Below are 27,018 nucleotides of genomic sequence, written 5' to 3'. Positions count from 1 at the left end.
TCGATTTAAAAGCTTGAATTCACTAGGAATACTGTTGTACAGCCTGTAAATATTATAACTGAAACTTCTTTCAAAAGTAGATGTTCTGTGATGAGGACATGATAATATATTTCTACGACGAATGTTGATGTTATGAACATCAGTTCTGTACACCAGTTTATTGTAGAGATAAGGTGGGCTTCTCGTCAAAATGATGTTATGAAATGTACAGAGAGCGTGAAGTTCAAAACAAATCTTCATTGGAAGCCAACTCAATTCCACCAACTTATGTGACACATGATCATACTTCCTAATTCCGTAGATGAACCGGATGCAACAGTTTTGTACACGCTGGATCCTGCCCAGCGTTTCCTGATCAAGACAGAAACTAAACACAGGAGAACAATAATTAAACTGTGACAAGACTAAAGTCTCACACAGAACCTTTTTTGTATGAATGAGCAGGTACGATCTATGTGGATACAGCAGTCTCAATGCTCCATACGCTTTACGAACTACGCTCACCACATGTTCACGAAATCTTAAAGAATCGTCCAAAACCAAACCCAAGTCCCTTGCGCTATTAGCAAATTGAATAGCCTCATTATTTATTGTTGGCTTGAACTTATCCCTAACAATTGCTTTGTTTTTATTGGAACCGAATACTAGAGCAAACGACTTTTTTGGGTTCAGATTCAGTGAATGTTTTGCTGCTATGTCCGCTAGTTGTTTAAGATCATCATTCATTCTCAATGCAGCATTATTTAGGTCACTCACTGTAAAATCGTAGTAAAGCTGGAAGTCATCTGCATACATATGGACGTTACAATATCGAATGAACTTTACGAACTGACTGGTGTAAACTAAAAAGAGGAGTGGACCAAGGACCGAGCCTTGCGGGACACCATCTACAACATTTTTTGCACGAGAGACTTTTTCACCCAACTTTACACTTTGCGAACGTCCCGTGAGATATGACCGAAAGAGCTGTAGCGCATCCTCGCAGACTCCACAAGATTTTAAAATAGCTAGGAGAATATCATGCTTAACCGTATCGAAAGCTCTGCTGAAGTCAAGCAGAAACAAGGCAACACATTTGGAATCATCGAGTGAGCGCAAAATATCATCAGTTACCTTCAGCAGTGCACTAGTAGAATTGTATCCGGGACGAAAGCCTGACTGAATTCCAGGTAAAATCAAGTTATTCTCCAGATATTCGGAAAGTTGGTCAGCCATTATTTTTTCCAAAAGTTTGGATAAACCCGATAGAATGCTGATAGGTCTCAGATCCGAGAACTTTTGAGGATTTTTGTTTTTAGGAATAGGCGTAATTTCAGCGTGCTTCCAGGAAGTAGGGAACTTGGAACTGATAATATGATAATAATATTTTCATTCGTCTCCCACTGTACAAAACAATACAATTTCTTCCTAAAATCAGAAAATTCTTCAAACAGTACACTGCGAATAAAACAGAATAAACCACAAAATATACAAAAGTAGGTATACGCAAGTTCAACGCTGTCTATGGGAAAAGGAATAATAACATAAAATGAATGAAAAAGGTAGAATGGAGGCAAGCATCATTGTTATTTCACCAAAATAACATATCTACCTACAGCTAGTGGAGTTTTCTTTGAAAAAATCATTCACCACATGAAGCAAAGCACATCAAAGTATGAAATAAACTTAGCAGCAATTGAAGTAGGACATCTAAAATTGCCTAAGTTTGAAGGCTATAATAGTTGGGGAGCCCACGATGCTGAATCAGGATTTACTCGAGCGTGGTGGACATACTTTCAGTGGTGGGGAAAGGCTCTGCAGGATTTCAAATCCTGAGACAAGCGTGTCAGATTAAGGTACTGTATATGCCCTACGTGTTTCTGATAATAAATAATAATGTTAATCTGACATTTTGCGTGGTGGGGCTCTCCGTACGGAGTGGAAAAAGTAAGAAAAGTTTTTTTCCGAACGTCTCAGATGGTTGACGTCGGTGTTGCAGACGTTTTGACCCATTAATCTGACACTAATCAGGGGGGGGGGTTTATTAATCTGACAGTTTGATGATAAAAATGTCTCGTTTTTTTAATACATACCTACCTCATAGGCATGCCACTGCTTTCCATCCATTACATTACAAAGTATTTCTTGATTCTACACTCAATATCTGCTATTGATTCTCAAAAAAGACGAATTTCACGAGGAAAACAAAATCTCAAAGGTATTCATTTTAAGTTGTGATGCTCATTGGTTTGAAAATTGAGTCGCTAGGGGTTTAAACCGGTTGTTTGTTTGATGTTATTTTTGTAAATGCTTTCAGCATCCCGAAGGAGAAACGCCGATGTAGTAGTTTCGAAATATAGATGTAATTGACGAATGACTGTCTAATTATTTATTGTTATTATTACATAATAATATATCTATTAATTTTACCTTGAAGTATCCAACTATCCTGCTATCATCTTCCGCATCGTCCTCAGTTTTCTTCCCCCTATATAAAGGAAAAGTATCCAACCAGTCCTTGAATTGATTGTATTCGGTTTGATGTTCCAGTTCGTTTTTATAAATCTGTTAATAAATTTGTATGAACTCAGAATCGTAATTCAATCATTACGCACATTACCTTAAAAGTGGGCGATTTTTTCTTCTTCCTTTCTACAGGAATTTTTCTCTGTCCTTTGGGACTTATCCTAGTTGCGAATCTCGACGCATTAACAGCAGTTTTGAAGTTGAATTTTTTCCTCGTTTCTCCGGTTGAAGGACTTTTCTCCGAAAGTGTGCTGGGTGAGGTCGAGTTCTCATTTTGATTTGGAATTTCGAGATTACTTCCTTTGAAGATTTTCGTCTGTTCCTGTTCACATAGAATGTTTAGGGAATTAATTTTTTTATTTGATGGGGGTAATAAAATAATTTTGTGATATTCCAAAAAATATATCTCTCTACCCAACAAACACAATATACAGTAACTCTACAGATACTGCACTACAAGTGCCACCAGAATGCAGCACAGAGATTGCTGTACTGAAACTGCAGTTTCTGTATTGATAATTCTGCATTAAAAAAATGCAGTATTTTATATATATTACTGTACATTTTTTGTATTGATGAAACTGCATTTTAAAAATGCAGTTTTCGATATACAGTGACTGCACAGTTTCTGTATTGATAATTGTGCATTAAAAAAATGCAGTTTTTGACTTACAGTGACTGCACAGTTTCTGTATTGATACTTCTGCCTTTCCAAAATGCAGTTTTTGATGTACCTACCAGTAACTGCACAGATTCTGCATTGTTAATTCTGCATTTTCAAAATGCTGTTTTTGATATACAGTGACTGCACAGTTTCTGTATTGATAATTCTGCATTAAAAAATGCAGTATTTTATATACAGTTACTGTACGTTTTCTGTATTGATGACTGCATTTTGAAAATGCAGTTTTCGATATACAGTGACTGCACAGTTTCTATATTTACATGTCAAAAGTGCAATATTCGAAATACAGTTAATGTATAGCTTCTGTATTGATAATTCTGCATTCTAAAAATGCAGTTTTAGACATACAGTGACTGCACAGTTTCTGCATTAATACTTCTGCATTTCCAAAGTGCAGTTTTTGATGTAGTAACTGCACAGATTCTGCATTGATAATTCTGCATTTTCAAAATGCAATTCTTGATATACAGTGACTGCACAGTTTCTGTATTGATAATTCTGCATTAAAAAAATGCAGTATTTTATATACAGTTACTGTATATTTTCTGTATTGATGAAAATGCATTTTAAAAATGCAGTTTTCGATATACAGTGAACTAGAATTATAATTCTAGTTCTAAAAAAAACAACTCTTCTAGTAATAAATCTCGAAATTTCGACGAATTTTCAGATAACCTCATCCAAAAAAATAAACATAGATCTAAGATAGATATTCTAGAAGAGCAACTCTACTAGTCATAAATCTCGAAATTTCATTGAGCTCGGTGCAACTATTCGGTCTTGACGAAATTTTAACTAACCCTATCTATATTTTCGATACTCGTATTTCCGAAATATAAACTCTTCTAGCAATAAATCTCATAAATTCATGGAGCTCGTTGCGACCGTTCGCCCTTGACGAATTTTTAAAACATTTCATCTTTTTCGGGATTTTCGAAGGACAACTTTCGACACGCCTAAATCCAGATCATCGTAGATCCAAATATTATTAATCTTCTGAAGGAACAGCTCTTCTAGTGATAAATCTCAAAATTCGAACAAGATCGGTGCCACGCTCTGGTGTTAACGAATTTGAAACTGACCCCATCTTTTTCGAGAGTTTTCGATGGACAATTTTCGACACGCGTTACTTCCAGAAAAATCATCTTAGATCTCAATGTGATACATATTCCACAAGAGCAACCAACGCTTCTAGTCACCATTCCCGAAATTTCATCGAGCTCGGTGAAATTGTTCGGTCTTGACGATTTTTAAACTGACCTCATATTTTTCGGGATTTTTCGAAGCACAACTTTTGACACAATAAGTGTCTCCCAGAAAAAACCTCCCAGATCTAAATATGATATATATTCTAAAAGAGCAACTCTTTTAGAAATAAATCTCGAAATTCAATCGAGCTCATTGCTCGGATAATACCTACTTGAAGAAATCTGAAGAGCCCTTGTCGTTGAAGCTTCTTAGGAAGCGTCGGCATGAGATTTTTTCCATATTTGTCCCTCAGTATCATTGACCCATAATTATGGATCAATGATATACAGGGTTTTTCATTAAAAAATATTATCAAAATTTCAATTTACAATATATGGCCAGTTGTTTTTCATGCTCTGTATATCACAGGTTGGTTTAAGATATACCTTCGAGAGAGTAATAACCGACGTACAACATTTAACCAAAAATAAATTTGAATGGGAATTGGCACAACTGTAAAATTTCAACTTGCTGAGTGACAAATATGGGAAAAATCTTGTGATGAAAATCTCAGAAACAATTTTCGAAGTAAAAATGTCGATGAAGTATTTTCGATTTTTCATATTCATATAGAGACAAAAGTGGTAAAAAGTTGAATTTGCCATAAAAAACCAAAGTTGGAACTTGGCAAGAAAAACGTACATACACAACCTGTGTGACTGACAATATCGTTATTCTGTTGAGCTTCTAGTAATGGAGAGAAAAATAGATCTGTATCTATCTACACTATTTGATAGAGCATATGGAGATATGAAAACCACACCACTGTTGCTGAACCCTTTATAATGTTTTATTGGAATTGCACAACACTTACCTCTTTTAGTTCTTCGCACATTCTTTCGACCGACGCATAGTATTTGGTCCACCAATCTTTGTTGTCGTCTTCTTCGTCTTCTTCTTCCTCAACACTGTTTTTTCTCTTTCTGTTCACTTGAGGAGCCTCATTTCTCGTCATCATTCTATTTTCCTGCGTACCGTAACCACCTCCTGAATTATCCTTCGGAAGGAGTGGAGATTTTATGGTGGTGTTATTTGTCCCAGATCTGAAATCGCACAGAGATAGAGTTCCAGGAAATGTGAGAAAATGAGAAGAACTTACGTTTGGTTCGGTCCGTAAAATCCGACACTCCAGTCGTCAACTACCAGCATCTTCTGTGGGGTGCTATTAGAGGGATCCTTGTCTTTGGCAGTCGGCGGAATGTACATGTATTTGTGTATGGAGTTGATTGTGTGGGTTCCCACTAGCGTAAACAGCCCCCAGCTCCTGCAGTCCACGCATCTAATAGTCAGAGGCGGTCTGTACAGTTCTTGTTCCGGCAGATCGATCTCGAAAAATTTAACGGGGTTCGTGAAATTCGGGTTTTTCTTGGCGTTCGTAATGATGCTCGAGGAAAGAATTTGTCCGGCACACTCCACGTCCACCCTGGGCTTGTCCACGCTCAACATGTGTACCCTCTTCAGATCCCGAAGACCCCAGAATAGAACTTCAATTCGGTAACGAGCCAGTGTAGGTCGGATTCCTCTAGGTACCGGCAAAATAGGAGCTGTGAAGGTTCGCAGGTCGGTGTCTTTGAAGATCGGTATTTCTTTAGGGGCTGGTAGTGGAGGTAAATCTCCATCTTGTTCATTCGGTATCTCTAGGAGTTCGAAGGCAGCAAGTAATTCACCGGCTTTGTCGGCACCTCTGTGGATCTCAAACCTGAAATTGCATTGAGTTTTAAAAATCCTCCGATCCGACGATAACTACACCCGCGTTGTTGTGAGCTGTGAGGGTTGGCACGTGGGCAGAAAAATTTCTTGATGCATCACTTCTTAATTTATACAGTTGTTAATAACTACCGACCTATAGTTTATATTTGATAGTTTGTTAAGGGGGTTTCTTTTCGGTACGACCTCAAGGTCTATTAATTGTGCCCCCCATCAGAGTTGTTCTTACAACCTCAAGTACACTCTAGGTTTGCATCACTTGTTTTTCCACTCTTAGAATATGTAGTAAAAGATGAAATTATCAATGAACAACATGGTTTTGTTGAAGAAAGATCTGTGGGAACGAATTTAACTGGTTTGGTGGAGTACTTGCAATCCTTTTTGAAGAACAGTTCACAAGTAGATGTAGTTCATATAGATTTCGACAGAGTATTCGACAGTGTTTACATTTGGAATAGCAGAAGGAAGTGAAAATATTGGTTGCTTATTGTAGAGCTAATGGCCAGTACAATAATAACTCAAAATGCTGAGTTTTGTTGAGTTTTCGCGAATCCAAAAATTGCTGCAGTAATCTTACACATTGAATATCATTCAATCTAGAAACACCAGAGAGATCTTGGTGTGATTTTTGATACTAAACTCTGTTTCGATAAGCACATAGATTCCCTTATAGTTGCTTGTAACCGAATGATTTTGGATTCATAATAATAATGAGACAATGTAAGCATTTCAAAAATTAGTTGCCTGGAACCCATTTTACATAATATATATAATTAGAATTGAATAAGTTCAAGAGAAATTTATCATATTTTTATGTTTCAAATGTCACTTCCAACTGAAGCCTACAGGAGATTTTAATTTCAACAGCCTAAAGGATAATAGAAATATAAATGACACGCTTTTCGTACATCAACTTGTCACAAAGACACCTAACGCAAAAGGGTCTTTTTTTATTACTTTGAGAAGGACATGTGGCATAAATTCACCACTATATACGGCTATGTCGGTTACGGCTGAATTATTGCCCAAATTGATTTTATTTCTTAGCTGATTCCAGGTGTCATCACAATAAAAAAAAATCATTTAGAAGCGGTTTGCTGTTGTGAATTTTCAATTCGTCATCTACAGTCATTGGAGGTGTAGATAATGAAAATGCATTTTGTCGTGTCAGGAAGATTTGTCAACAATAAAGATGATTAATTTCAACATATGCCTGAAGATGACCCCAATTTTGAAGGGGTCGAAACATATCTAGCTTTTTTCATTAAAGAAAATTTGGAGCAGACACGAAAAATTTCATTTTCACGATAACATTGTTTTTTCTTCTTGTTTTGAAAATGTGATATAATATTATATGGTCTAAGTTAACACTTTTATACTTTATTTGTGAATACTTTTTATGGGATTCATCCTGTAAGTGCTCCGTGCTCCTTCCACTAATAAATAAATAAAGCAACACTATGATATTGATTCAACAATATAGTATAAACGGGAAGTTATACTTTAATATATTTTGTAGACCTCTATCCTCTATAAAAAATGTCATTTCGCGTACTTATTTCCAAACGAAACGTCAACTATATTATTTTCAAGGCAAGTACTTTTCGTCCGCAAACTCTTTTCGTCCTTCTGGTGTCACTATGATACGTCCAGGTACGGGAATGACGATATTCAATAAAAAATGTTTAATTAGTTATTGTTAAAAAAAAACAATCAATCAATCAATCTAACGATGCAAATATATACTGGATGTGAGATTTGAAATAAGAAATTGTAGTTGTGATATAACCGCAATTTACAGAGGTCTGAAAATATTTTAGGGGAAAAGTCTAATAGGCCATCGCGGTGCATCATAAATATATTGGACACAAATTTTCGAAAGGTTAATACAAAAAAAAATAAAAATATTATAATTACTCATACCAAGTATATTGATTTGTTTCACGAAAATAACATCAGAATTGATGAAATTCCATCATCGCACGTTTTCACTTCACTGACGGTGATTTCAGTGTTGCATTCCCCAAACCTAACATTTACATAGAATTTTTAATAAAGCCTGAAAAATCGTTAGGTATATTTAATGAAAGAGCACAATTATTATGTAGGCATTCATTGGTTGATATAGTTGAGTTAGTTTAGTGCATCTCAGTGGCATTTCGGTATAAAACGGTATCAAAATATCACACGCTGGCGTATGTCCATTTTTGAACTTAAAACCGACTATACGATTTTCACAAAATGAGTTTTCAAACCACTGGTTTAAAACCATTTCTGCCCAACGAATAATATGACTGCATATAAGATGTTCCTTCCTCCATGAGTGCAAGTGCAACTGAGCGCCGGCTAATCGCTTTCATTGCAATTAGGCGCGGAAAGTTCAATTCAATCAATCAGAATAGGTCGAATCTGTTTTCGTTCCCGATTTCAGAGTTTGAATATCAGATATTAGCTATCTTTCTTTATCGATCCATAATTTGTGAACATACTGTTCATGAAAAGTTCTAGCCTGTTCATTCGATCATACCTCAGGCTGTTATAAATTGCAATTAGGCGAAGATGTTGTTAACTTTTTTCCACCAAGAAAATGAGTAAAACCAGATGGGAAGCTTTTATATCCACTCTGCTTCCATGCCGCAGATAGCAGTTTAGTGGAGTTTAGATCAACGTGGAAAATTAGTTCTGAAGTTCGAAGTTAGGTATGGAATTCAATTAATTCGTGTGGAGCAGATACAACGACAAAATGCAATATTTGATGTAGGTACCTATATAGTGTATCGAACTTAACCTACTCAGTGGCGAACAGATACATACGCCAAGCACTTAAAACTTCTTGAGATGAATTAATCTCAACCTCTTGAATATATTGGAATTTCCTTCAGGTGAGTAATTTTTAACCATAGGGAATATTGAAGTTTTCGTATGGTATATTGAAAAACATGTATTGTATTAGAGTACACTTGAATTCCGAATACATTAAAGAATCACATCTCAGCACAATCTTGTCTTGAGTAACCCGGACCATTTTTTATGGAAATGGTTCATTCTGATACGTTCTACCCACTGACAGAAAAAGGTTCAAGACTCTTACATGAAAACATTGGAAAAATACGCCAATAAAATCAATAATAATAAAATAAATAAATAAACCGGGCCTAAAAGTTGTTTCAATTCATAAGGTATCCCCTATTCTATAACTTCACTGAAATGTTGAGGACATGACGTTGAATTTCCAAATCTTATGTTAACATTATGGACATCAGTTCTGTATTGCATCTTATTGAAGAGATAAGGTGGTATTTTCTTCACAATTATTTTATGGAACGTGCAAAGAGCATGATAATTCAAACGAAGTCTCATAGGAAGCCAACCCACCTCTATCAGCTTATGAGATACGTGTTCAAATTTTCTCATCCAATAGATAAACTTAATACAGTTATTCTGTGTGTGATGATAGTTTAATGTCTGAAATATAATTCAATGAAAGTATTAACGGCATGAAGACAGGAATTGCTGTCCGCATTCCTGGTCCGAGCAAAAGCTATTTACTGGGAAGCCGTAATTGAATTCAGACGAAACCAGGTTCTCACACAGTAGTTTTTTAGTATGGATAGGCAAGTACGATCTCCGCGGATATAACATTCTTAAAGCTCCATAAGCTCTATTAACCGCTCCACAATCCCGCAAACCTCAGCGAGTCATCCATAATTAGGCCCAAATTTCGTGCACTATCAACAAAACTGATAACGTTGTTCGCAACAGTTGGCTTCAGATCATCTCTGACGAATTGTCTGTTGTTTTCGGAGCCGGAAGCAAGGACAAATGATTTTTTTAGCATTCAATGACATGCATTGTCTACCAGCAATGTACCATAACCGATGTACTTCCTCATTGAGTCCGATGGCTAAATTATTAAATTCTTTAATGAAGAGCTGAAAATCATCAGCATACATGTGCACCTTGCAGCGAAGTATGAAATTCGCGAATTGGCTGGTTTACAAAATAAAAAGAAGTTGCCAAAGAATTGAGCCCTGAGAAAGTCCTTTTGATATGTTTTTAGCTTTGCGTTTGAGTACTCCCTCACACACTCCACAAGATCTCATTATAGCTAGAAGAATGCCAACCGTGTCAAAGGCTTACTAAATTCGAGCAACTGCAAAGTAGCACATTTGGATCAACTGCCCCAAGAATATCATCGGTAACACCCATAAGATTACCGGTGGTGCCATAACCCGGTCGGTAACCGGACTGATCATCAGGAATAATCCTATTTCATTCAAGATATTCTTCAAGTTGAGCCGCTATTATCTTTTCCATTAATTTGGACAATCCTGATAATACACTAATGGGTCTGAGGTCCGATGGCTCCATAGGCTTATTGAATTTTGGAATAGGAGTGACCAGAGCGCACTTCCACTAGCTGATAAATTTGGAATACAACAAGATGGAGTTGAAAATATTCCCAATGAAAGGAAGTAAACAGGCTGAAACTTTGACTCGTACAAATATTCTAACGGTAGATTCTATAGGTCAAAAGGAACACTTTTTTCTTGCACCATTTTTTTCGAATCGGCTCCGTTGCAGACTGTTGAAAAAAAACCATAAAAAAAAGGTATTTTTGGTTCTATATCACAAACGGTTTTATCCAATGCAATGAATTTCAGAATATGGTTTTTAATTTATCTGATGAATCGAAAACAAGCTATCACCGACGTCTCCCAGTTTTCTTATTATGACCATTGAGTACCATAAAAATACCAAAAATTCAAAAAACCCAATTTTTGAAACTGAATAGAGTACGCTCTACTGCTTTTCTTCGATGGAGCGTACTCTATTTGGTGGCCCTGACGATGGCAAGTTGTCTAGCTCATTTAGATCATAACACCTGTCGATATTCATATCGGCGGGTGGTATGCATCTGAATTAATTCTCATTGTGAATTGTGAGTTGAGTTATTGTTCAAGATATTTCATATTCCAATTACTCTATAATCAAATAAGCCTTGAAAAAAGTGCGAACTATAAATAAGAACATTCGAAACTAAGAGTGGGCGTTGAACGGACAATTTACCATTGATCATGGGCCTTAGTAAATGTGCAGTACCCGGTTGTGAAGTAAACTCTAAATCCAGGCATAGGTTACCCCATTTAAAAAAAAAGACTTCCCAAGATTCCAGAAGCGGTTAGATATTTTGGAGAATTAAAGTACAAACGTGATGCGGCCAGAGGATATTTATCAAAGAAAACTAGTCTGCCATCAACATTTTGAGGATAACTATGTAGCCCTAGGAACAAAAAGACTTCTTATGCATGCAACTCTTTTCTTCAGTAGTTGACCACCATCAGGTTTGTACTCGAATGTGTTACAAATTTAAAATTTCGGAAAAATCACTGCATAATCGTATGAAAACTAATGACATCAATATTATATATTACTGAAAATTTTTTTGCAGGTAGTGAAGAAGTGCTGGTTCCATCCTTGAGAGATATCCAGACGCCATCTTGTTCTTATATCGTAGAAAAAGATGAATGTGAGTAATCATTTTGGTTCAAATCTCATATGCAAAAACATGCTCAATAATGACAATTTCTTTTGAATTTGAGAAATTTGTATAATCTGATTTTGCTTCATTATTTCTAGCTGCAGAACCATCGAGAGATATACCTCCAATATCCACTTCAACTTGACAACTAAATACTGCATTGAATACAAATAATTTATGCTCATTTATGGCAGATCTACTTCTTTCTTTATATACCTACTATAAAGTTTTATTGATTCTTGGGATAATAAAGTTGATTGATTGAATAGGAGAACCGATAGAATAATAGTTTTTTCTCCTGCGCTCGATACAGAAGTTCGTTATTGGCAATAAAAAACCGGTGGTTTTCTTTGGGAGACATTATATCAGATGCACGTGCGTGGTGTCATACAATTTCCCTCGTCCAATTCCTACTGTCCCACTGTCCTGTTCACTGAACAGGATGACCGTTTCACGTTTTTATTCTCTGCGAACATGCTAGAAAGGAGATAATAAAAACTATCCATGAATTATGGATCATGGCAGCAACGAATCGATTTATGGAGTAAAACTCAAACAGATTTACTGCAAATTGGGTTTCGTATGTGTGCGCCAGCTAGATCGTAAATTTCATCAGCGCAACGTTATAGATAAAAAGTTTCACAAGCTGGTTTCGCTGATTGAAAATGAGGGTATATTCTTTCCAACATTGGAGTCACGCTTGAGAAAACTCAATAAGAAACGAATTGTCGTGCTGACGAAAATAAATTGTCTCATTTTATCTCATCGAACCCATCGAGTCTGCACACGTCCAACACGATCAAGAGCATAAGGCTGAAAACGCACCGGACGCAACATTTTGTTGCGAGACGTTGCGCATCATTATGCCTCTCATAAAAAGTGTTGCAAGCTTAAATCCGTGTTGCGAGCGGTGCGTGCCGCCTCATTTGATTCTGAAGGAAATGAGGAGCTTGCAACATCTCGCAACAAAATGTTGCATCCGGTGCGTTTCCAGCCTAGTATTTTATCGTATGCTACGATCAAGCCATCGATTCCGTCGAGCCCAAGCCGTTTACCATTCACTCGTATAAATAGATAGATAGTAGATAGTCAATATAAAATCAAGGTAAATAATTTACACATTAAAATAACTCAAAACATATCGGAAACACAAGAACAAAACTCCCCAATAGAGTAAACAGGCGTGGATAGTAATCTCTCCTTACAACCCGTTTGAAATTATCCTCCGTCAGTGATTGCAGGTAAGAAGGTAACTCATTGTACAGGTGGGCAAAATTCGTTGTCTACTGAAGGGATCTAGAGAACTATGGCAGCTAGAAGAAAACGGACGACACATTCTCGAGCTCTTTTTTCTTACTTATCCAAAATTGAAAACAGATCAGGCCTAACGTTCATAGATTTTGAGTTATGAACGAAAATTGAAAAATTGTCATTTTCAATGAAGCTGAATAACTCGCTTATTTGAACTCGTATTCGAAATCCGTTGTTACATTCTACAGGCACTTTTTTGTGAGGAATTTGAATATGATATTATTAAATTTTTTGATCCAGTCATTTTCGAGATAAGACAGGGATTTCTCATTTTTCAAATGTAAACTATAGTTGAAAGTTACTTCTTTCATCTTGCTGCAATTTTTTGGCTGATTTCAAAAATGTATCATATGTCGCTATTCATATAAATGATACACGAGAAAAAACTAAATACTTTTTCCTGCTTTTTTATTCTCTGTTGAATTATAAATAGGCTGGCTTAACATAGCAACCGTTGAATATGCATTACTTTTTGTGAACCTGAACCTCTATGATTGGCATTACGGATTGCTGAATAAATATTTCGATGATTGTCATCGTTTGTTCTCGCAATTGGTACCTTTACACTAACACTCTTTCGCGCGCGATCGAATCGCGAGTGCCAGTCACTCGTGTTTTCGCGCGGTATGGAGTGGCGCGTGTTAACTATTTTGTGTTTTGAGGTTGCAACGGCTTTTCGCGCAGTCTTGCGTGTGCTTTGGAGCGTCCAATTCGAAATAGGCACCTTTACACTAACGCTCTTTCCTGCGCGACTAGAACGCCCCATGCCAATCGCTTGCGAAAGAATGCTAGTGTAAGGGCAAATCATTCGCCCGGTTTTTGGACGTGTAAAAACTCGCGAGCGACTAGCCCGAGTGACTGAGTTTGTTTGGATTCGGGGCGTTTGTGTATTCGCGCGGGTTTCTAATTGAAGAAGCATATACGCTCAAAATTCGTAAGTACATGTAGGTATGTATTAATTAATGATTATTCATATAATTTTTTAATTTATAAGGAACATGGGAGATTCAAGCTTCTGGAGCAGGGACTTTATGGAATCGGCATCCATTCTCAAATAGATCCTGAAGTCCATAGGAAAATTTTCACCCAACTCATTCAAGAGAAGCATATGTCCATATGTACGATTTTCCATATATTCTTTCGCTCAACATCTTCTGTTTCTCTTCTTTGGAATATTCAGATACATTGCCAAGCACAAAGCTACATTCAGTTTGCGTTTTTTATTCAATTTGTCCATTTCAAGCTATGGACAAAGCCGCTAAAACCGTTGAAAATTTCAACATGCCACGAGTCACGCCAACCTCTCGAATTGGACGCTCCAAAGCACACGCAAGACTGCGCGAAAAGCCGTTGCGATCTCAAGACACAAAAAAGTTAACACGCGCCACTCCATACCGCGCGAAAACACGAGTGACTGGCACTCGCGATTCGATCGCGCGCGAAAGAGTGTTAGTGTAAAGGTACCTAATCTCTCATTATAAGCGAGAGGTTGGCGTGACTCGTGGCATGTTGAAATTTTCAACGGTTTTAGCGGCTCTGTCCATAGCTTGAAATGGACAAATTGAATAAAAAACGCAAACTGAAAATAGCTTTGTGCTTAGCAATGTATCTGAATATTCCAAAGAAGAGAAACAGAAGATGTTGAGCGAAAGAATATATGGAAAATCGTACATATGGACATATGCCTCTCTTGAATGAGTTGGGTGAAAATTTTCCTATGGACTTCAGGATCTATTTGAGAATGGATGCCTATTCCATAAAGTCCCTGCTCCAGAAGCTTGAATCTCCCATGTTCTTTATAAATTAAAAACTTATATGAATAATCATTAATTGATACATACCTACATGTACTTACGAATTTTGAACGTATATACTTCTTCAATTAGAAACCCGCGCGAATACACAATCGCCCGAATCCAAACAAACTCAGTCACTCGGGCTAGTCGCTCGCGAGTTTTTACACGTCCAAAAACCGTGCGAATGATTTGCCCTTACACTAGCATTCTTTCGCAAGCGATTGGCATGGGGCGTTCTAGTCGCGCAGGAAAGAGCGTTAGTGTAAAGGTGCCTAATGAATAAAAAACGCAAACTGAAAGTGGCTTTATGCTTGGCAGTGTATCTGAATATTCCAAAGAAGAGAAACACAAGATGTTGGGTGAAAGAATGGATGGAAAATCGTACATATGGACATATGCCTCTCTTGATTGAGTTGAGTGAAAATTTTCCTATGAACTTCAGGAACTATTTGAGAATGGATGGCGAATCCTTAAAGTCCCTGCTTCAGAAGCTTGAATCTCCTATGTTCCTTATAAATTAAAGTCTTTTACTCTCTTTTAAAGGATATCGATATATAAAAGAAATAATTCTTCGATAGTCGGTGATTCCTATCAGAGAAGGTTGAGTTCAGATAGACTTCTGTGGAGTTCACGAACCATAATGCATTTTGAACGGTCGCTGTGGTAACCATAGCGACAGCCTACTGAAAATTCAACAGTGAATCGAAAAGCAGGAAAAGGTATTGAATTTTTTTTCTCATGTTATATTCATGTGAATAGCGACATATGATACATTTTTGAAATCAGCAAAAAAATTGCAGCAAGATGAAAGAATTTTCAGCTATAAGTAGTTTACATGTGAAAAATCAGAAATACCTGTCGTATCTCGAAAATGACTGGATCAGAAATTTATCAATATCATATTCGAATTCCCCTTAAAGAAGTGCCTGCATGTAGAATGTAACAACGGATTTCGAATACGAGTTCAAATAAGCGAGTTATTCAGCTTCATTGAAAATGACAATTTCTCAATTTTCGTTCAAAACTCAAAATCTATAAACGTTAGGCTGAATCTGTTTTCAGTTTTGGATTAGTCAACAAAAAGGTATTCGAGAATGTGTCGTCCGTTTTCTTCTAGCTGCTATAGTAGACATCCCTTCAGTAGACAACGAATTTTGCCCACCCTGTACAAATCAATGGCCAGAAAGTCGGGAGCCCTGCACGACCTGTCTAGCCTCACAAATCTTTTTTAATGAGCCCCCCCCCCCTTGTGTCCTGGTCATGAATGTCTGAAGATGATATAAATGCTTATTACTATGGGCATAGGTCAAAGATTCGAGGGTAGACAATGCTGGGAACGTCAAGAATTGGAGGATTATCAAAACGACAATTTTGGTCAAGAATATGGAAGAGTTGAAATTTCATTTTGTGGTGAACTACTGAAGATGGGAGGAGTCATGAAATGCCAAAGGAATTACAACCTGCTGCATTGCATGAAGGTATAACAGGATCTGCTCTGTATGCTAATATGAAGAAGACGTTAAAAAAAAAAAGACATCAAGCAAAAACAGTAGCGTACTTCTCAAAAAAATTCAATGGAGCACAGAAAATAAAAGAAAGCGATATATTTGGAATCCTTGGCCATCAAAGAGGCAATAAGATATTGGCAATATTGGCTTATAGGAAGATCACATACAGTTTATTCGAAACAAAAATCATTGGAAAACATGAATTTAAAATCTAGAACTGATGAAGAACTGGGTGATCTCACAGTTTATTTATCGCAATATGACTTCAATATCAAATATGCTCCAGGTAAAAATAATGTAGAAACAGACTGCTTGAGCAGGAACCCGGTTTTGGAACCAGAAGATAATGAAGAAGAAAAATTAATAATTATTATATTATTATATATTAAATTTGAAGATATCTTATTAGATCAAGAAGAAAATGAAGAAGTACAAAACAAAAAAGACTAGTTGCTTGAAAAACAAAAAAAATATTCCAGAAAGATAAAGGTAAAAGAAAAAATCATCCTATCAGAAGAATTTAGTAATTTCAAAAAGCCATTGCATTTCAGTTAGTACAAAATATAATAAATTCAAGAATACGAACCACTCTAACATCGGAGGAAATTTGGGTTTGGTATAAAGCTCTCCTCTCAATTTCACCCTGGGCTTAGCCAAAGCTCGTCCGATAAATTCAGATTTTCCCACTTTGTCCTGATCGAATATTTCAATTATTATGGAAATTGGATCATGCTTTATCTCATCGGCGGCTCCGTAAAGTAAAATCTCCTCGAACACTAATAGCTCATCCCAGGTGGGACTAAGAGTCTCGTCGATAACCTGTTATACAAGAAAATTTATTCAGCTATATCGAATTAGTTCTAGATTTTTTCTTCAGATCAAAATGGATTTCAAAGTTTTTTTGTTTAGGCATACCTGTGTAGTTTTGCTGAATTCACCCGCAATCACTGAGGCAAAAGGATCTGATAAACCAGAAGAATCACTGCCTATCAGAGATCTCGCTTGGTAAATATGAGCTCTCAGCTGGAAAATCTGAAAAGGAGGAGAAGAGGTATTAATATTCTGGTAATTATACAGGGTGACTGGTGACGTAAGGGACAACGGTAAGTGGAGGGAGAACCTCAAACTGAATGAGAATTTGGTTTTTGAATGGTATTCGTTTCAATCGTTTCGGAGATATAGGGTGATTTATGAAAAAATGCTAAATCAAATCTATGAACTCCTATATCTTCTTTAATATTTTAAAATTTTGGCTGATATTTCACAAGCTTGTTCCTATAGGCATTCACCGTCAGCATAAGAAAAAAAATAGGAAACATTTCAGGCCCGTATTCAAAAATTTCAATTTACTTGTCAGGTGAGAAATATCACACGGTATATGAGATAAAATAAATTCAAATAGAAATTTGAGAAGAGCGGAAAAAACTGAAGGAAGATCTGTTTTCTGTTTGAATGGCACAAATTTTCTATTGTTTTTATGATATGTTGAAATCAGAATATTACAATATTTTTGTATTAATATGAAAAATAATATTCTTAATAGAACAAACACTGAATTCGAGGCGCTAGAAGGAGGCTTCAAATATTCCTTCAAATCTTGAAATCCATTTTTATCATTGGAAATCATAATTTTCTTCAATATTCTGTTGTTTGCTTTAAAGAAATTCATATGTTGGATGAAACAATTTTTTTTTTAAGTCTAACCCCCTCAGAAACTGTTAGAAGAAAATTTGTTCTAATAAAGTTCACATTATTTTGATGAAGAGTAAATTTTGTTGGAAACATACAAGGCGGATTATTGTTCCACTTTTTTCAGTTTAGTAGAATGAACAAGAGTTCTGAGAGTATTAAAGTAAGTCAAACTTATCTTGGGCGAAATGTGCAGGGCGTGGTGCTAGAACTGCTCTGGCAAACAATAGCACAATAGACCTTGAGGGCGCCGTGAGATATAACCCCTTCCCTTCAACTAATTATCTTTGACTCCAATTTAGTGTTTTTGTTTTATCAGAAATATTATTGTTCATGATGGGAATATAAAAATATTGTAATATTCTGATTTCAACATATCATAAAAACAATAGAAAATTTGTGCCATTCAAACAAAAAAAGATCTTTCTCTTTGAATTTATCTTATCTCATATACCGTGTGATATTTCTCACCTGACAAATAAATTTAAATTTTTGAATACAGGCCGGCATTTTTTTTCTTGTGCTGAGGGCGAATGCCTATAGGAACAAGCCGTCACCAGTCACCCTGTAGAACCTATTCCTCTATTCCTAGCTATTTTCAATATGCTTTCTTAAGTGAAAAATTGAGGTGATGATAATAACTGAGCAATATCTATATGCTTGTCTGATCGTGTAATCCAAAAGCTTCTTAATACTTCTTTTCCAAGGAATATCTTCAATAACCTTTTATTCTTGTGAAATATATTGTGTGAAATACAAAACTATCCAAAATATGTACGAAGGCCTTGCAGTTCAAATCGTGTGGTAGGTTCATGCAAAGCTCCTAAGACCTAAGAAATTGACCAATCTAATGGGCAGATCGCAAACACGTGAACGCCATCTGCCAATAATGGTAGTTTATGCAGAGTTCCTAAAAACTAAGACCTAAGAAAAGAACCATTCAAATCGGCAGATGGCCACTAGCCAATGAGATTATTCCTTTCTTAGTTCCTAGTACTTAGAAACACTTCATGTGTTTCTACACATGGTATCCTACGGTGGATGGCCTATTAGGCAATTTTTGAAAATTTAGATACATGAATAGTTCGATCTGTTCTACAAGTATGAAATATTTCATTTCATATTAGCTTTGCTACATTGCCACTTCTACCGAAAACTGACAGCAATTTCCCAAGGTATGGCATTCTGTTGAAAGTGTCATCAAATCAGCTACCCAAGATGCAAACATATACTAAGTGTGCCGTTTGAAATAAGAGAGTGTTAGGCGGTTTCCGGTATAACCAGAAGATACAGAGTTCCATCACTTTCATTGAAGCATGTTTCAATGATAAACTAAAGACAGGAACAGATCTCAGGGGATCAATAAACAATTAATTATTCATTAATTATTTATTGCATCCGTGGATTTATCTGCAGCATATGACACAGTATATGGAAGGAAGATTTGATTTTCAAGCTTTATTCGTTTCGTGGTTTTGTTGATGATAAAAGTAGTAATTTCAAGACTTTGAATAACGGTCTTCCACAAGGATCAGTTTTAGCACCTCTTCTTTTCAATTTATATCTGTGTTATCACACTGCTATATACCTACGCTGATTATATTGCCCTCGCACTCCTTCATTCAGATTTTAGATGTATAGAGAATAATCTATCTGCAGATTTAAAAATTTTGAGGAATTACTTTTTCGAGTGTCGTTTACGTCCTTTGAATGATCATCAAAAATATTTCAAATTGAGTATTATTAGTAAATCCTCTTCTGGAACATAACTGCAATTCAAAATATCTAAGAGTTAAGCTGGATTCCTCGCTGAATTTCAAACCGCATTTGGAAAATTTGCGTCTGAAGTTGAAAACCAGAAATAATATCCTGCATAAACTAATAGTAGTGGAGGTAGCGTACTATTTTTTTAGTAATTTGATACCGCATGAAACTCATTTTGGGGGTAGATTGATGTTCAAGTATCATGAAAATGAACGTCAGTCGCCGCGCCAATGGTGGAGCTGATGGTGGCGACGTGTTGAAGTTACCGAAAAAGAAAATTTTTTAAGTGATTTGATACCGCACCAAAATCCGTAATATTGTTCAGATCATTCTGAATTGGAATATAACAGTCAGCTGCATAAACCATGGTGGATTATACGTCAGCCGCGTGTGTGAACTCCACCAAATTGAAAAAAAAAAAATTGATTTGATACCGCATGAATTTCACAGAACTGACTGTTTATGCCTCAAAACGAATGAAAACCATTGTCAGCTGCATCTTCAACGGTGGAAAGACCGTCAGTCAGCGTCCTTAACATTCGCGCGTTAAGTGCAACGGGAGCGTCTTATAACAGGAAATACTCCTTCTGACGAAAATGATGTATTTTTTATGAAATATCTTTGAAACGCCACAATTTGAAATAACCATTTCAACCGTTTCCAAAAAAAAATTAATTTAAGCACTTAAAAATAAAAATGGGTATTTAAAGTTTAAAGCGTTTTGTGAGAATTGTACAAGCTGTCAACATCGACTGAAATATGCCTTGATAATAAAGGACAACAAATGCATTATCTTGATGACATAGACAAAGATGGCTGTCTATGAAGTCTGCGAGTTAAAATTTTATGGGATTTTTATGGTCGGTTGCAGTTGAAGCTCGCCAGTAAGTACGCGCCTGTAGATCAATAGCTGTTATTTTATAAACAAGCTGATCGGACATTGTTCTTTTCATTTTCTTGTATGCGCTGTTGCCAAATCTTAAACTCCGAACAAAGCGATTTAATTTGGGGTTGGTCAAATTCAAAATTCCTAACAGCATTTATTCAGCATGGTGACCGGTTTCGCATTAGTGTAACCAACTACAAGAAAATACAAACAGTTCTAAAAATTAAAAGGATTGAATTGATTGAATTTTTGTGGTTTATGAAAGATTTGATTTGTGCTCTATGCTCTTAACCCATATCTGGTTGTTTCATGTTGTTGGTTGCAGATTGTTTTTGTGATACTTATTGGAGTTTGGCTTGTTAATTTGATGCAATTGTAATCAAGTTTGAATGTTATGTATCTCATTTTAGAATTGACGACCCTGTTGAGATTAGCATAGCAGTGGGTTGCATTGTTTTTCATCCTTTTGATTTTTAGAACTGTTTGTATTTTCTTGTAGTGTGCAGATTCGGTCTGAGGATGCACTGGTTACACTAATTCGAAACCGGTCACCATGCTGAATAAATGCTGTTAGGAATTTTGAATTTGACTAACCCCAAATATCTGACGTTCCTATTTGGACTTTTAGTATTCAAAGCGATTTAAATTTTAGAACCCCATATTTGAAGGATGATTTTGAATAGTTTCCGCGGTGAATTTGAAAAAATCATGAATTAAACTCATACTTATTCAGTTTAAACTGCATATGCATATGCAGTGATAACCCAAATTGAGGAGCATTCCCCGATACTGAAAATGAATTGACGGTCTTTATCAACAGAATATTTCAGCGGATAATGATTTACATTTAAATTGTGAAAAAAACTGAATTACAATATTTGGGTGGGATATCACATTAGGATTTGCTCTTTTGGACGTCCAACATATTCATCATGGATATCCACAGTATATTCATAGAATGTATGTCTGCTATCTGGGTACTTCATGGACCTATCAATGCTCCTTTACCTTCAATGCAAATATGCTTCAAACGTTGATCTCATATTCCCTTCGTTGATCATTTTCTTCGTTCACTCACATTTCAAATCCCATCGCAGTAAATCAACAAATTATTTCCACCCTCCAATAGAGAACTGCCTACTTGAAATTCGGATCTCATACATAATGCAAATCATCCACACGGGGGAAATGACATATGTTCTGCAACAGCCTAATATTGAGATACCGGATTAGTCAAATCCAATTATTTGCATGTTAATCCTGTGTCGAACATTCCTCTGGAGCCATATGTTCCATCAAATATTCGCTATTTATTCGGAGAGAATTAGGTATGGGTCACAGATTACAGAGTAGAATGGTATGGGTGTATTTTTGTATTGGATGTTGATGGACACGCTCATGCAGATATTGACATCATTGTCAAGGAGCAACTGGTGCAGAGCTCAGGATATTCAGAGTGTGTATTTTGCACAATCAAGAAATATTTTTTGTGAAGTGATTTTCACATTATTATTTTCGTATTACGTTCTTCTCGCACAACATCCGTATACCTTTATGATCGTATATATAATTAATGAGGGTCACTGTTTTTGTGTCGAGGATGGTCTGGAGGTATTGCACACTTTTGGTAACGGCATCAAGCTCAATCTCTTGGAGATTTTCTGAGGTTTGTAACGGTAGAACCCTTTCTTCGAACGAGCAGACGCACTTCTAGTGTACGGCTTTGTTTTAATCCTTGAAATTTGGTTGAGATCTTTCACCGTTTTATTTCAGTCTTCAACAGTGGTTTTACTTCACCTGTTGGCTGACCCATAATCGGTTCCTAATATCGGCATATTTCCTGTTCACCTTGTTCGCCGTCTGTTGAGCTGATCCTACAAGAAGTGTCAATCGGTAATAGTTTTCTTTCATTCTTTTATTTCTCGTCAGGAATTATTGTTTTATTCATACTGCGCATATGCACTGCAGCCACCGACTGTTTCGCATGAATTTTAATAATAGAAGGAACGTTTTTAATTGTTCTATTTTAAAATTGACTATACATATGTGGTTATTTCAACTGTAAAATTCCTCGTTTTTATAATTGACTGTTTCATCCACCCGTTTTCTTAAAATTTAAAATGTATGTTTTACTTTTGCATCTGTCACTTTCTGTTGGCGATTCTTCTAATAAAATTAAATCTTTTATAGTGGCTAAAGATTAACTCTCTTGGTTCCGAAATATATCTCTTATCAACATCTTGATAAATGAAAATTTGGAATATTACTGAGAATTTACTGACTTATATGAAAGCATTTTTCGTACTATATTTATTAATGAAAGATAAAAGAACAGTGAACTTTCATTTATTTTTGTAATTGTTAATTTTAGTTCCTATAAATTTATTCATTACCACCCAACGAAAATGGCACGCTTTTGATTATATAAAAAAGTAGATACCGAAGATATTGATTTTAAGCTTTACTTTTTATCATCTCTGTATTGATTTCTTGATTGATAAACCGATAATGAGTTAACTCGAAAATTGATTGCATCTTGTTCCTCTATGGTATATTATGTTTTCTATGAACGACAACAATTCTATACTGTACACGGTGTCTCATGTTCGAGGGCCTTTTAGACGTTTCCAGAGAACTGGAGTTGAAATTTGAAATTGTTTCGATATTCATATTGTTCGATACTCTATATTGAGTGTAAATATTTTTGCATCGTAAATACGGAATATCCGGTACGCTGACGATACGGTGATTTTCGCGGACAGTCTGGAGGCACTGCAGAAGCTGATGGATAAACTCACAGCATCTAGCCAACTATATGGCCTCGACATAAACATAAAGAAGACGAAACTGATGATCATCAGTAAGAAATACATAAATACTGGTCAGCTTAACATCAATCAACAACCAATAGAACGAGTACGTAGCTTCACTTACTTTGGAACAAATGTGAATGAAGAATGGGATCATTCGCGGGAAATACGCTGCAGAATTGAGAAAGCCAGATCAGCGTTCGGCAGGATAAAAAGTTTGTTTACAAGCCATCACATAGCACTGAACACCAAAATAAGACTCCTGCGTTGTTATGTCTTTTCCGTCTTGTTCTACGGTGTAGAGTTGTGGACTCTCACTCAAGCCACAACAAAGAAGCTTGAGGCATTCGAGATGTGGTTGTATCGGAGGATCTTGAAGATATCGTGGATAGATCACATAACTAACCAGGAAGTTCTCAGAAGGTTGGGTAAAAACATAGAAGTGGTAGAAACTGTGAAAATTCGGAAACTCCAATACCTTGGGCACATAATGAGAAATGAAGAAAGATTTCAGTTACTGCAGACCATATTGCAGGGCAAAGTGATGGGAAAACGGGGTGTTGGAAGGAGACGAATTTCATGGTTGAAAAATCTCAGAACCTGGTATGATGTGAACACTACCGAGCTATTCCGAGCAGCAGTCAGCAAGGTGAAGATAGCATGTATGATAGCCAACATCCGGAACGGATAGGCACTGGAAGAAGAAATACGGAAATGAAAATGAACAAAAAATGACGTACTAATTTCCGGAAGAAAAGTAGTAGTATTTTTGAAGGCGAGTACTTTTCGTACTGATTTACTTTTCGTCCGGATATTCATCACTAAGCAATATATTAGATCCCGGGTGATTGAATCACTTTTGTGAATACAGAATTTGATGAAAAGATAAGTGCCTGCGACAATAACTGTCATTTGAAGTTGTCAAATTAATTCTTCACGAAATCGGCTAGATTTCACCAGTGAATTAGATACGTGGTCTGAATGTTAGTGTTCAGTATAATCAAGAATGGATAGTGATAGCGATATGGATAATAGTAACGCTTCACCAGAGCTCAGAGAATTGGCAATTACGGACACCTAGCAAAGTCTATATTGTCTCGCCTGCTTGCTATCCTCGGCTGCGCCTCGGCTATCAATTTGTAGGCTCGACTGTAATAGACAGTTTTCCGTCCTTGATACATGAATAAATATTTCATGTTTTCTTCCATGATTTTATTGAGTATTCATTGAATGACTTTCTGTTCGATCCATTGCATTATTCCAAAGATTAATTGGTACAGGCTTATACGTGGAGACTTTTGACTGGATGTAGCCGGAATGCCGGAAAGAAAATAGTCCAAGTGTGTGATTTACATGATCTAGGTTGTCGATTCATTGGCCCGAACCGTGATATGAATTATTCGCCGAATCTTTCTCTTAATGAAGCCATAGTTTGGCGGGCCAGATGACAACTGGCGCCATCTTGTTGAAACCAAATATCGTTGCGGCTTGAGACCTTGGGCGTTATTACAGAAATACCACTAGAAATGTTACCATGTGTACCATGGAAAACTGATGGAGTCTCAAAATGGATAATTTTAACTGCAGTTGCGGCCAATATTTGAAAGAAATAATTTTGAAAAAGTAAATATCCAGAAAGTCTTTTGAATTATAAAAGAGATCAACCACTATTACTGATTTTTATATTTGATTTAAACTTATGAAAAAAGTACCTCCTCCAATGAATCACACTTTATAAAATCACTTTTTTCATGATTGGGTTGTATCTTTCGAAGAAAATGATTATAGTATTTCAACATGATTATGATTCTAAATTCAAATATGTCCGAGTTATTCCACATTTTCTTGATTAATGTTGTACGCAGATTCTGTTTCCAAAACGCCTTTTTTTTAAATATATTTTGAAAACTAATGCAACATTTCTAACTGAATGTCAGTGAGAATTGAATACCTCACCATATTTAAGAAGATACATTTTTCAGCAATTTATCTTTATTCCCTGCATAACCGCGGAAGCGCTGAGATTGCAAAAATATTCAAGCTTAGTATCGAACAAAATTATAATCCCAATTTTCAGACTTCAAACGTCTCCAAAACGTCCAATAGGACACCCAGTATTTACAACCCGGAGATGTAATGTTGTGAATCATACATATTAGATGTTCATATTATCTTGAAGGGATATCATGACAAAAATCAATAAAGATCCAACTCGAGAGATGCCGAATATTCGGAAAACATCTGCGAACTTTCCACGATGTCCCTACGTCTTTTCATCCCAGTTTTTTTGTACACATCTAAGTTGAGACTTTTCTGATATAAACTCACTCCTTGAGGAATATGAGAATGAAATAATAAAACCCGTCCAGCATCCAACTAAGGAGCCTGTGGATTTTCCAGTCCGGTGGGAGCAGTTCAAGGGATTCCAGATATTATTTACCAATATAAGGTATATACAGCGTGAGTCTTTGACTCGTACAAATATATCAACAGTAGATTCTTGAGCTCAAAAGACACAGGCTGTTGAAAGACCATAAAAAATGTTATTTTCAGTTCTATCTCACAAATGGATTTATCGAATGAAATGAATTTCGGAATATAGTTTTTCATTTATTGGATTAATCTTTTTCGAAAACAAGTTATCAACCACGTCTTCTAGTTTTCCCATTATGACAATAACGGACCATAAAAATAATAAAAATTCGAAGAACTCCTCTTCTTGAAACTAAATCAAACGCTATCTAATGAATATATCGAACGTTCTGTAAAATAAGTATTATAAGTATTTTTTCTACAAGCGTGCGCGTTCAACCTTTTTCCCGCACGCATTTCAAGTTGCAAAGAGTCACTTTTCCAAAACGTGCGGGAAAAACGCCTGCTATTTCTTTCCCGCACGCATTTGCGTGCGGGAATGGATTAGCAGGGGTTTTTCCCGCACGCAAATCTTATAGAATAAATTAAATTCTATCATGTCTCTATGCACCGAACGTCAACGATGAGTAACCCATGATAACGACATGCAGTATTACGTCTGTCATTTTATATGAATTAATCAAATGAGATATGATCTGTATCGTGCAATTGATACATTTATATATTTCAAGCGCTTGTAGAAAAAATATTGTTCCTAACTCTTGCGGAAAGTGTCTTGCCCGCACTCAACTGCTTACCCGAACTCTGCTTCGCATCGTTCGGGCAACGGCAGTTTCGTGCGGGCAAGTATCACTTTCCGCACTTGATAGGAAAATAACTATTTGCTACAAGCGTGCGCGTTCAACCTTTTTCCCGCACGCGTTCCAAGTTGCAAAGAGTCACTTTCCCAAAAGGTGCGGGAAAAACGCCTGCTATTTCTTTCCCGCACGCATTTGCGCCCTTCATAAAGGGATGCTTTCTGCATACAACAATTTACGTCGATGAACAGTTCTCATTTGACCTGCAGTAAAATGTTCAGTGCACATGGTGTAGTTAGTAGTGTTTGCTGAAGTTATTGTCTTCAAGCCCTGAGAATTATCCACTTCGGAGCACTGAAAATTAGAATCAATGAATGACCGATTCACATGTTACGAC

At 36.3% G+C, this 27,018-nt stretch overlaps 1 protein-coding gene across 1 annotated transcript in view; it reads right to left on the bottom strand.

The window, feature by feature from the left end:
- LOC123322588 (otoferlin-like) overlaps positions 1-27,018 on the bottom strand; it is a 229,341-nt gene that overhangs the window by 35,748 nt on the left and 166,575 nt on the right. The window contains exons 19-24 of the mRNA XM_044910534.1: positions 17,218-17,334; positions 16,889-17,121; positions 5,538-6,137; positions 5,253-5,481; positions 2,600-2,827; positions 2,410-2,544 (exon numbers count right to left, since the gene is read on the bottom strand). Coding sequence (XP_044766469.1) covers positions 2,410-2,544; positions 2,600-2,827; positions 5,253-5,481; positions 5,538-6,137; positions 16,889-17,121; positions 17,218-17,334 — 1,542 coding nt within the window. The remainder of the gene's footprint in view (positions 1-2,409; positions 2,545-2,599; positions 2,828-5,252; positions 5,482-5,537; positions 6,138-16,888; positions 17,122-17,217; positions 17,335-27,018) is intronic.

This window comes from Coccinella septempunctata, chromosome 1, assembly GCF_907165205.1.
Source record: "Coccinella septempunctata chromosome 1, icCocSept1.1, whole genome shotgun sequence".
NCBI lineage: Eukaryota > Metazoa > Arthropoda > Insecta > Coleoptera > Coccinellidae > Coccinella > Coccinella septempunctata.
This window is presented reverse-complemented; position numbering and strand designations above follow the sequence as displayed.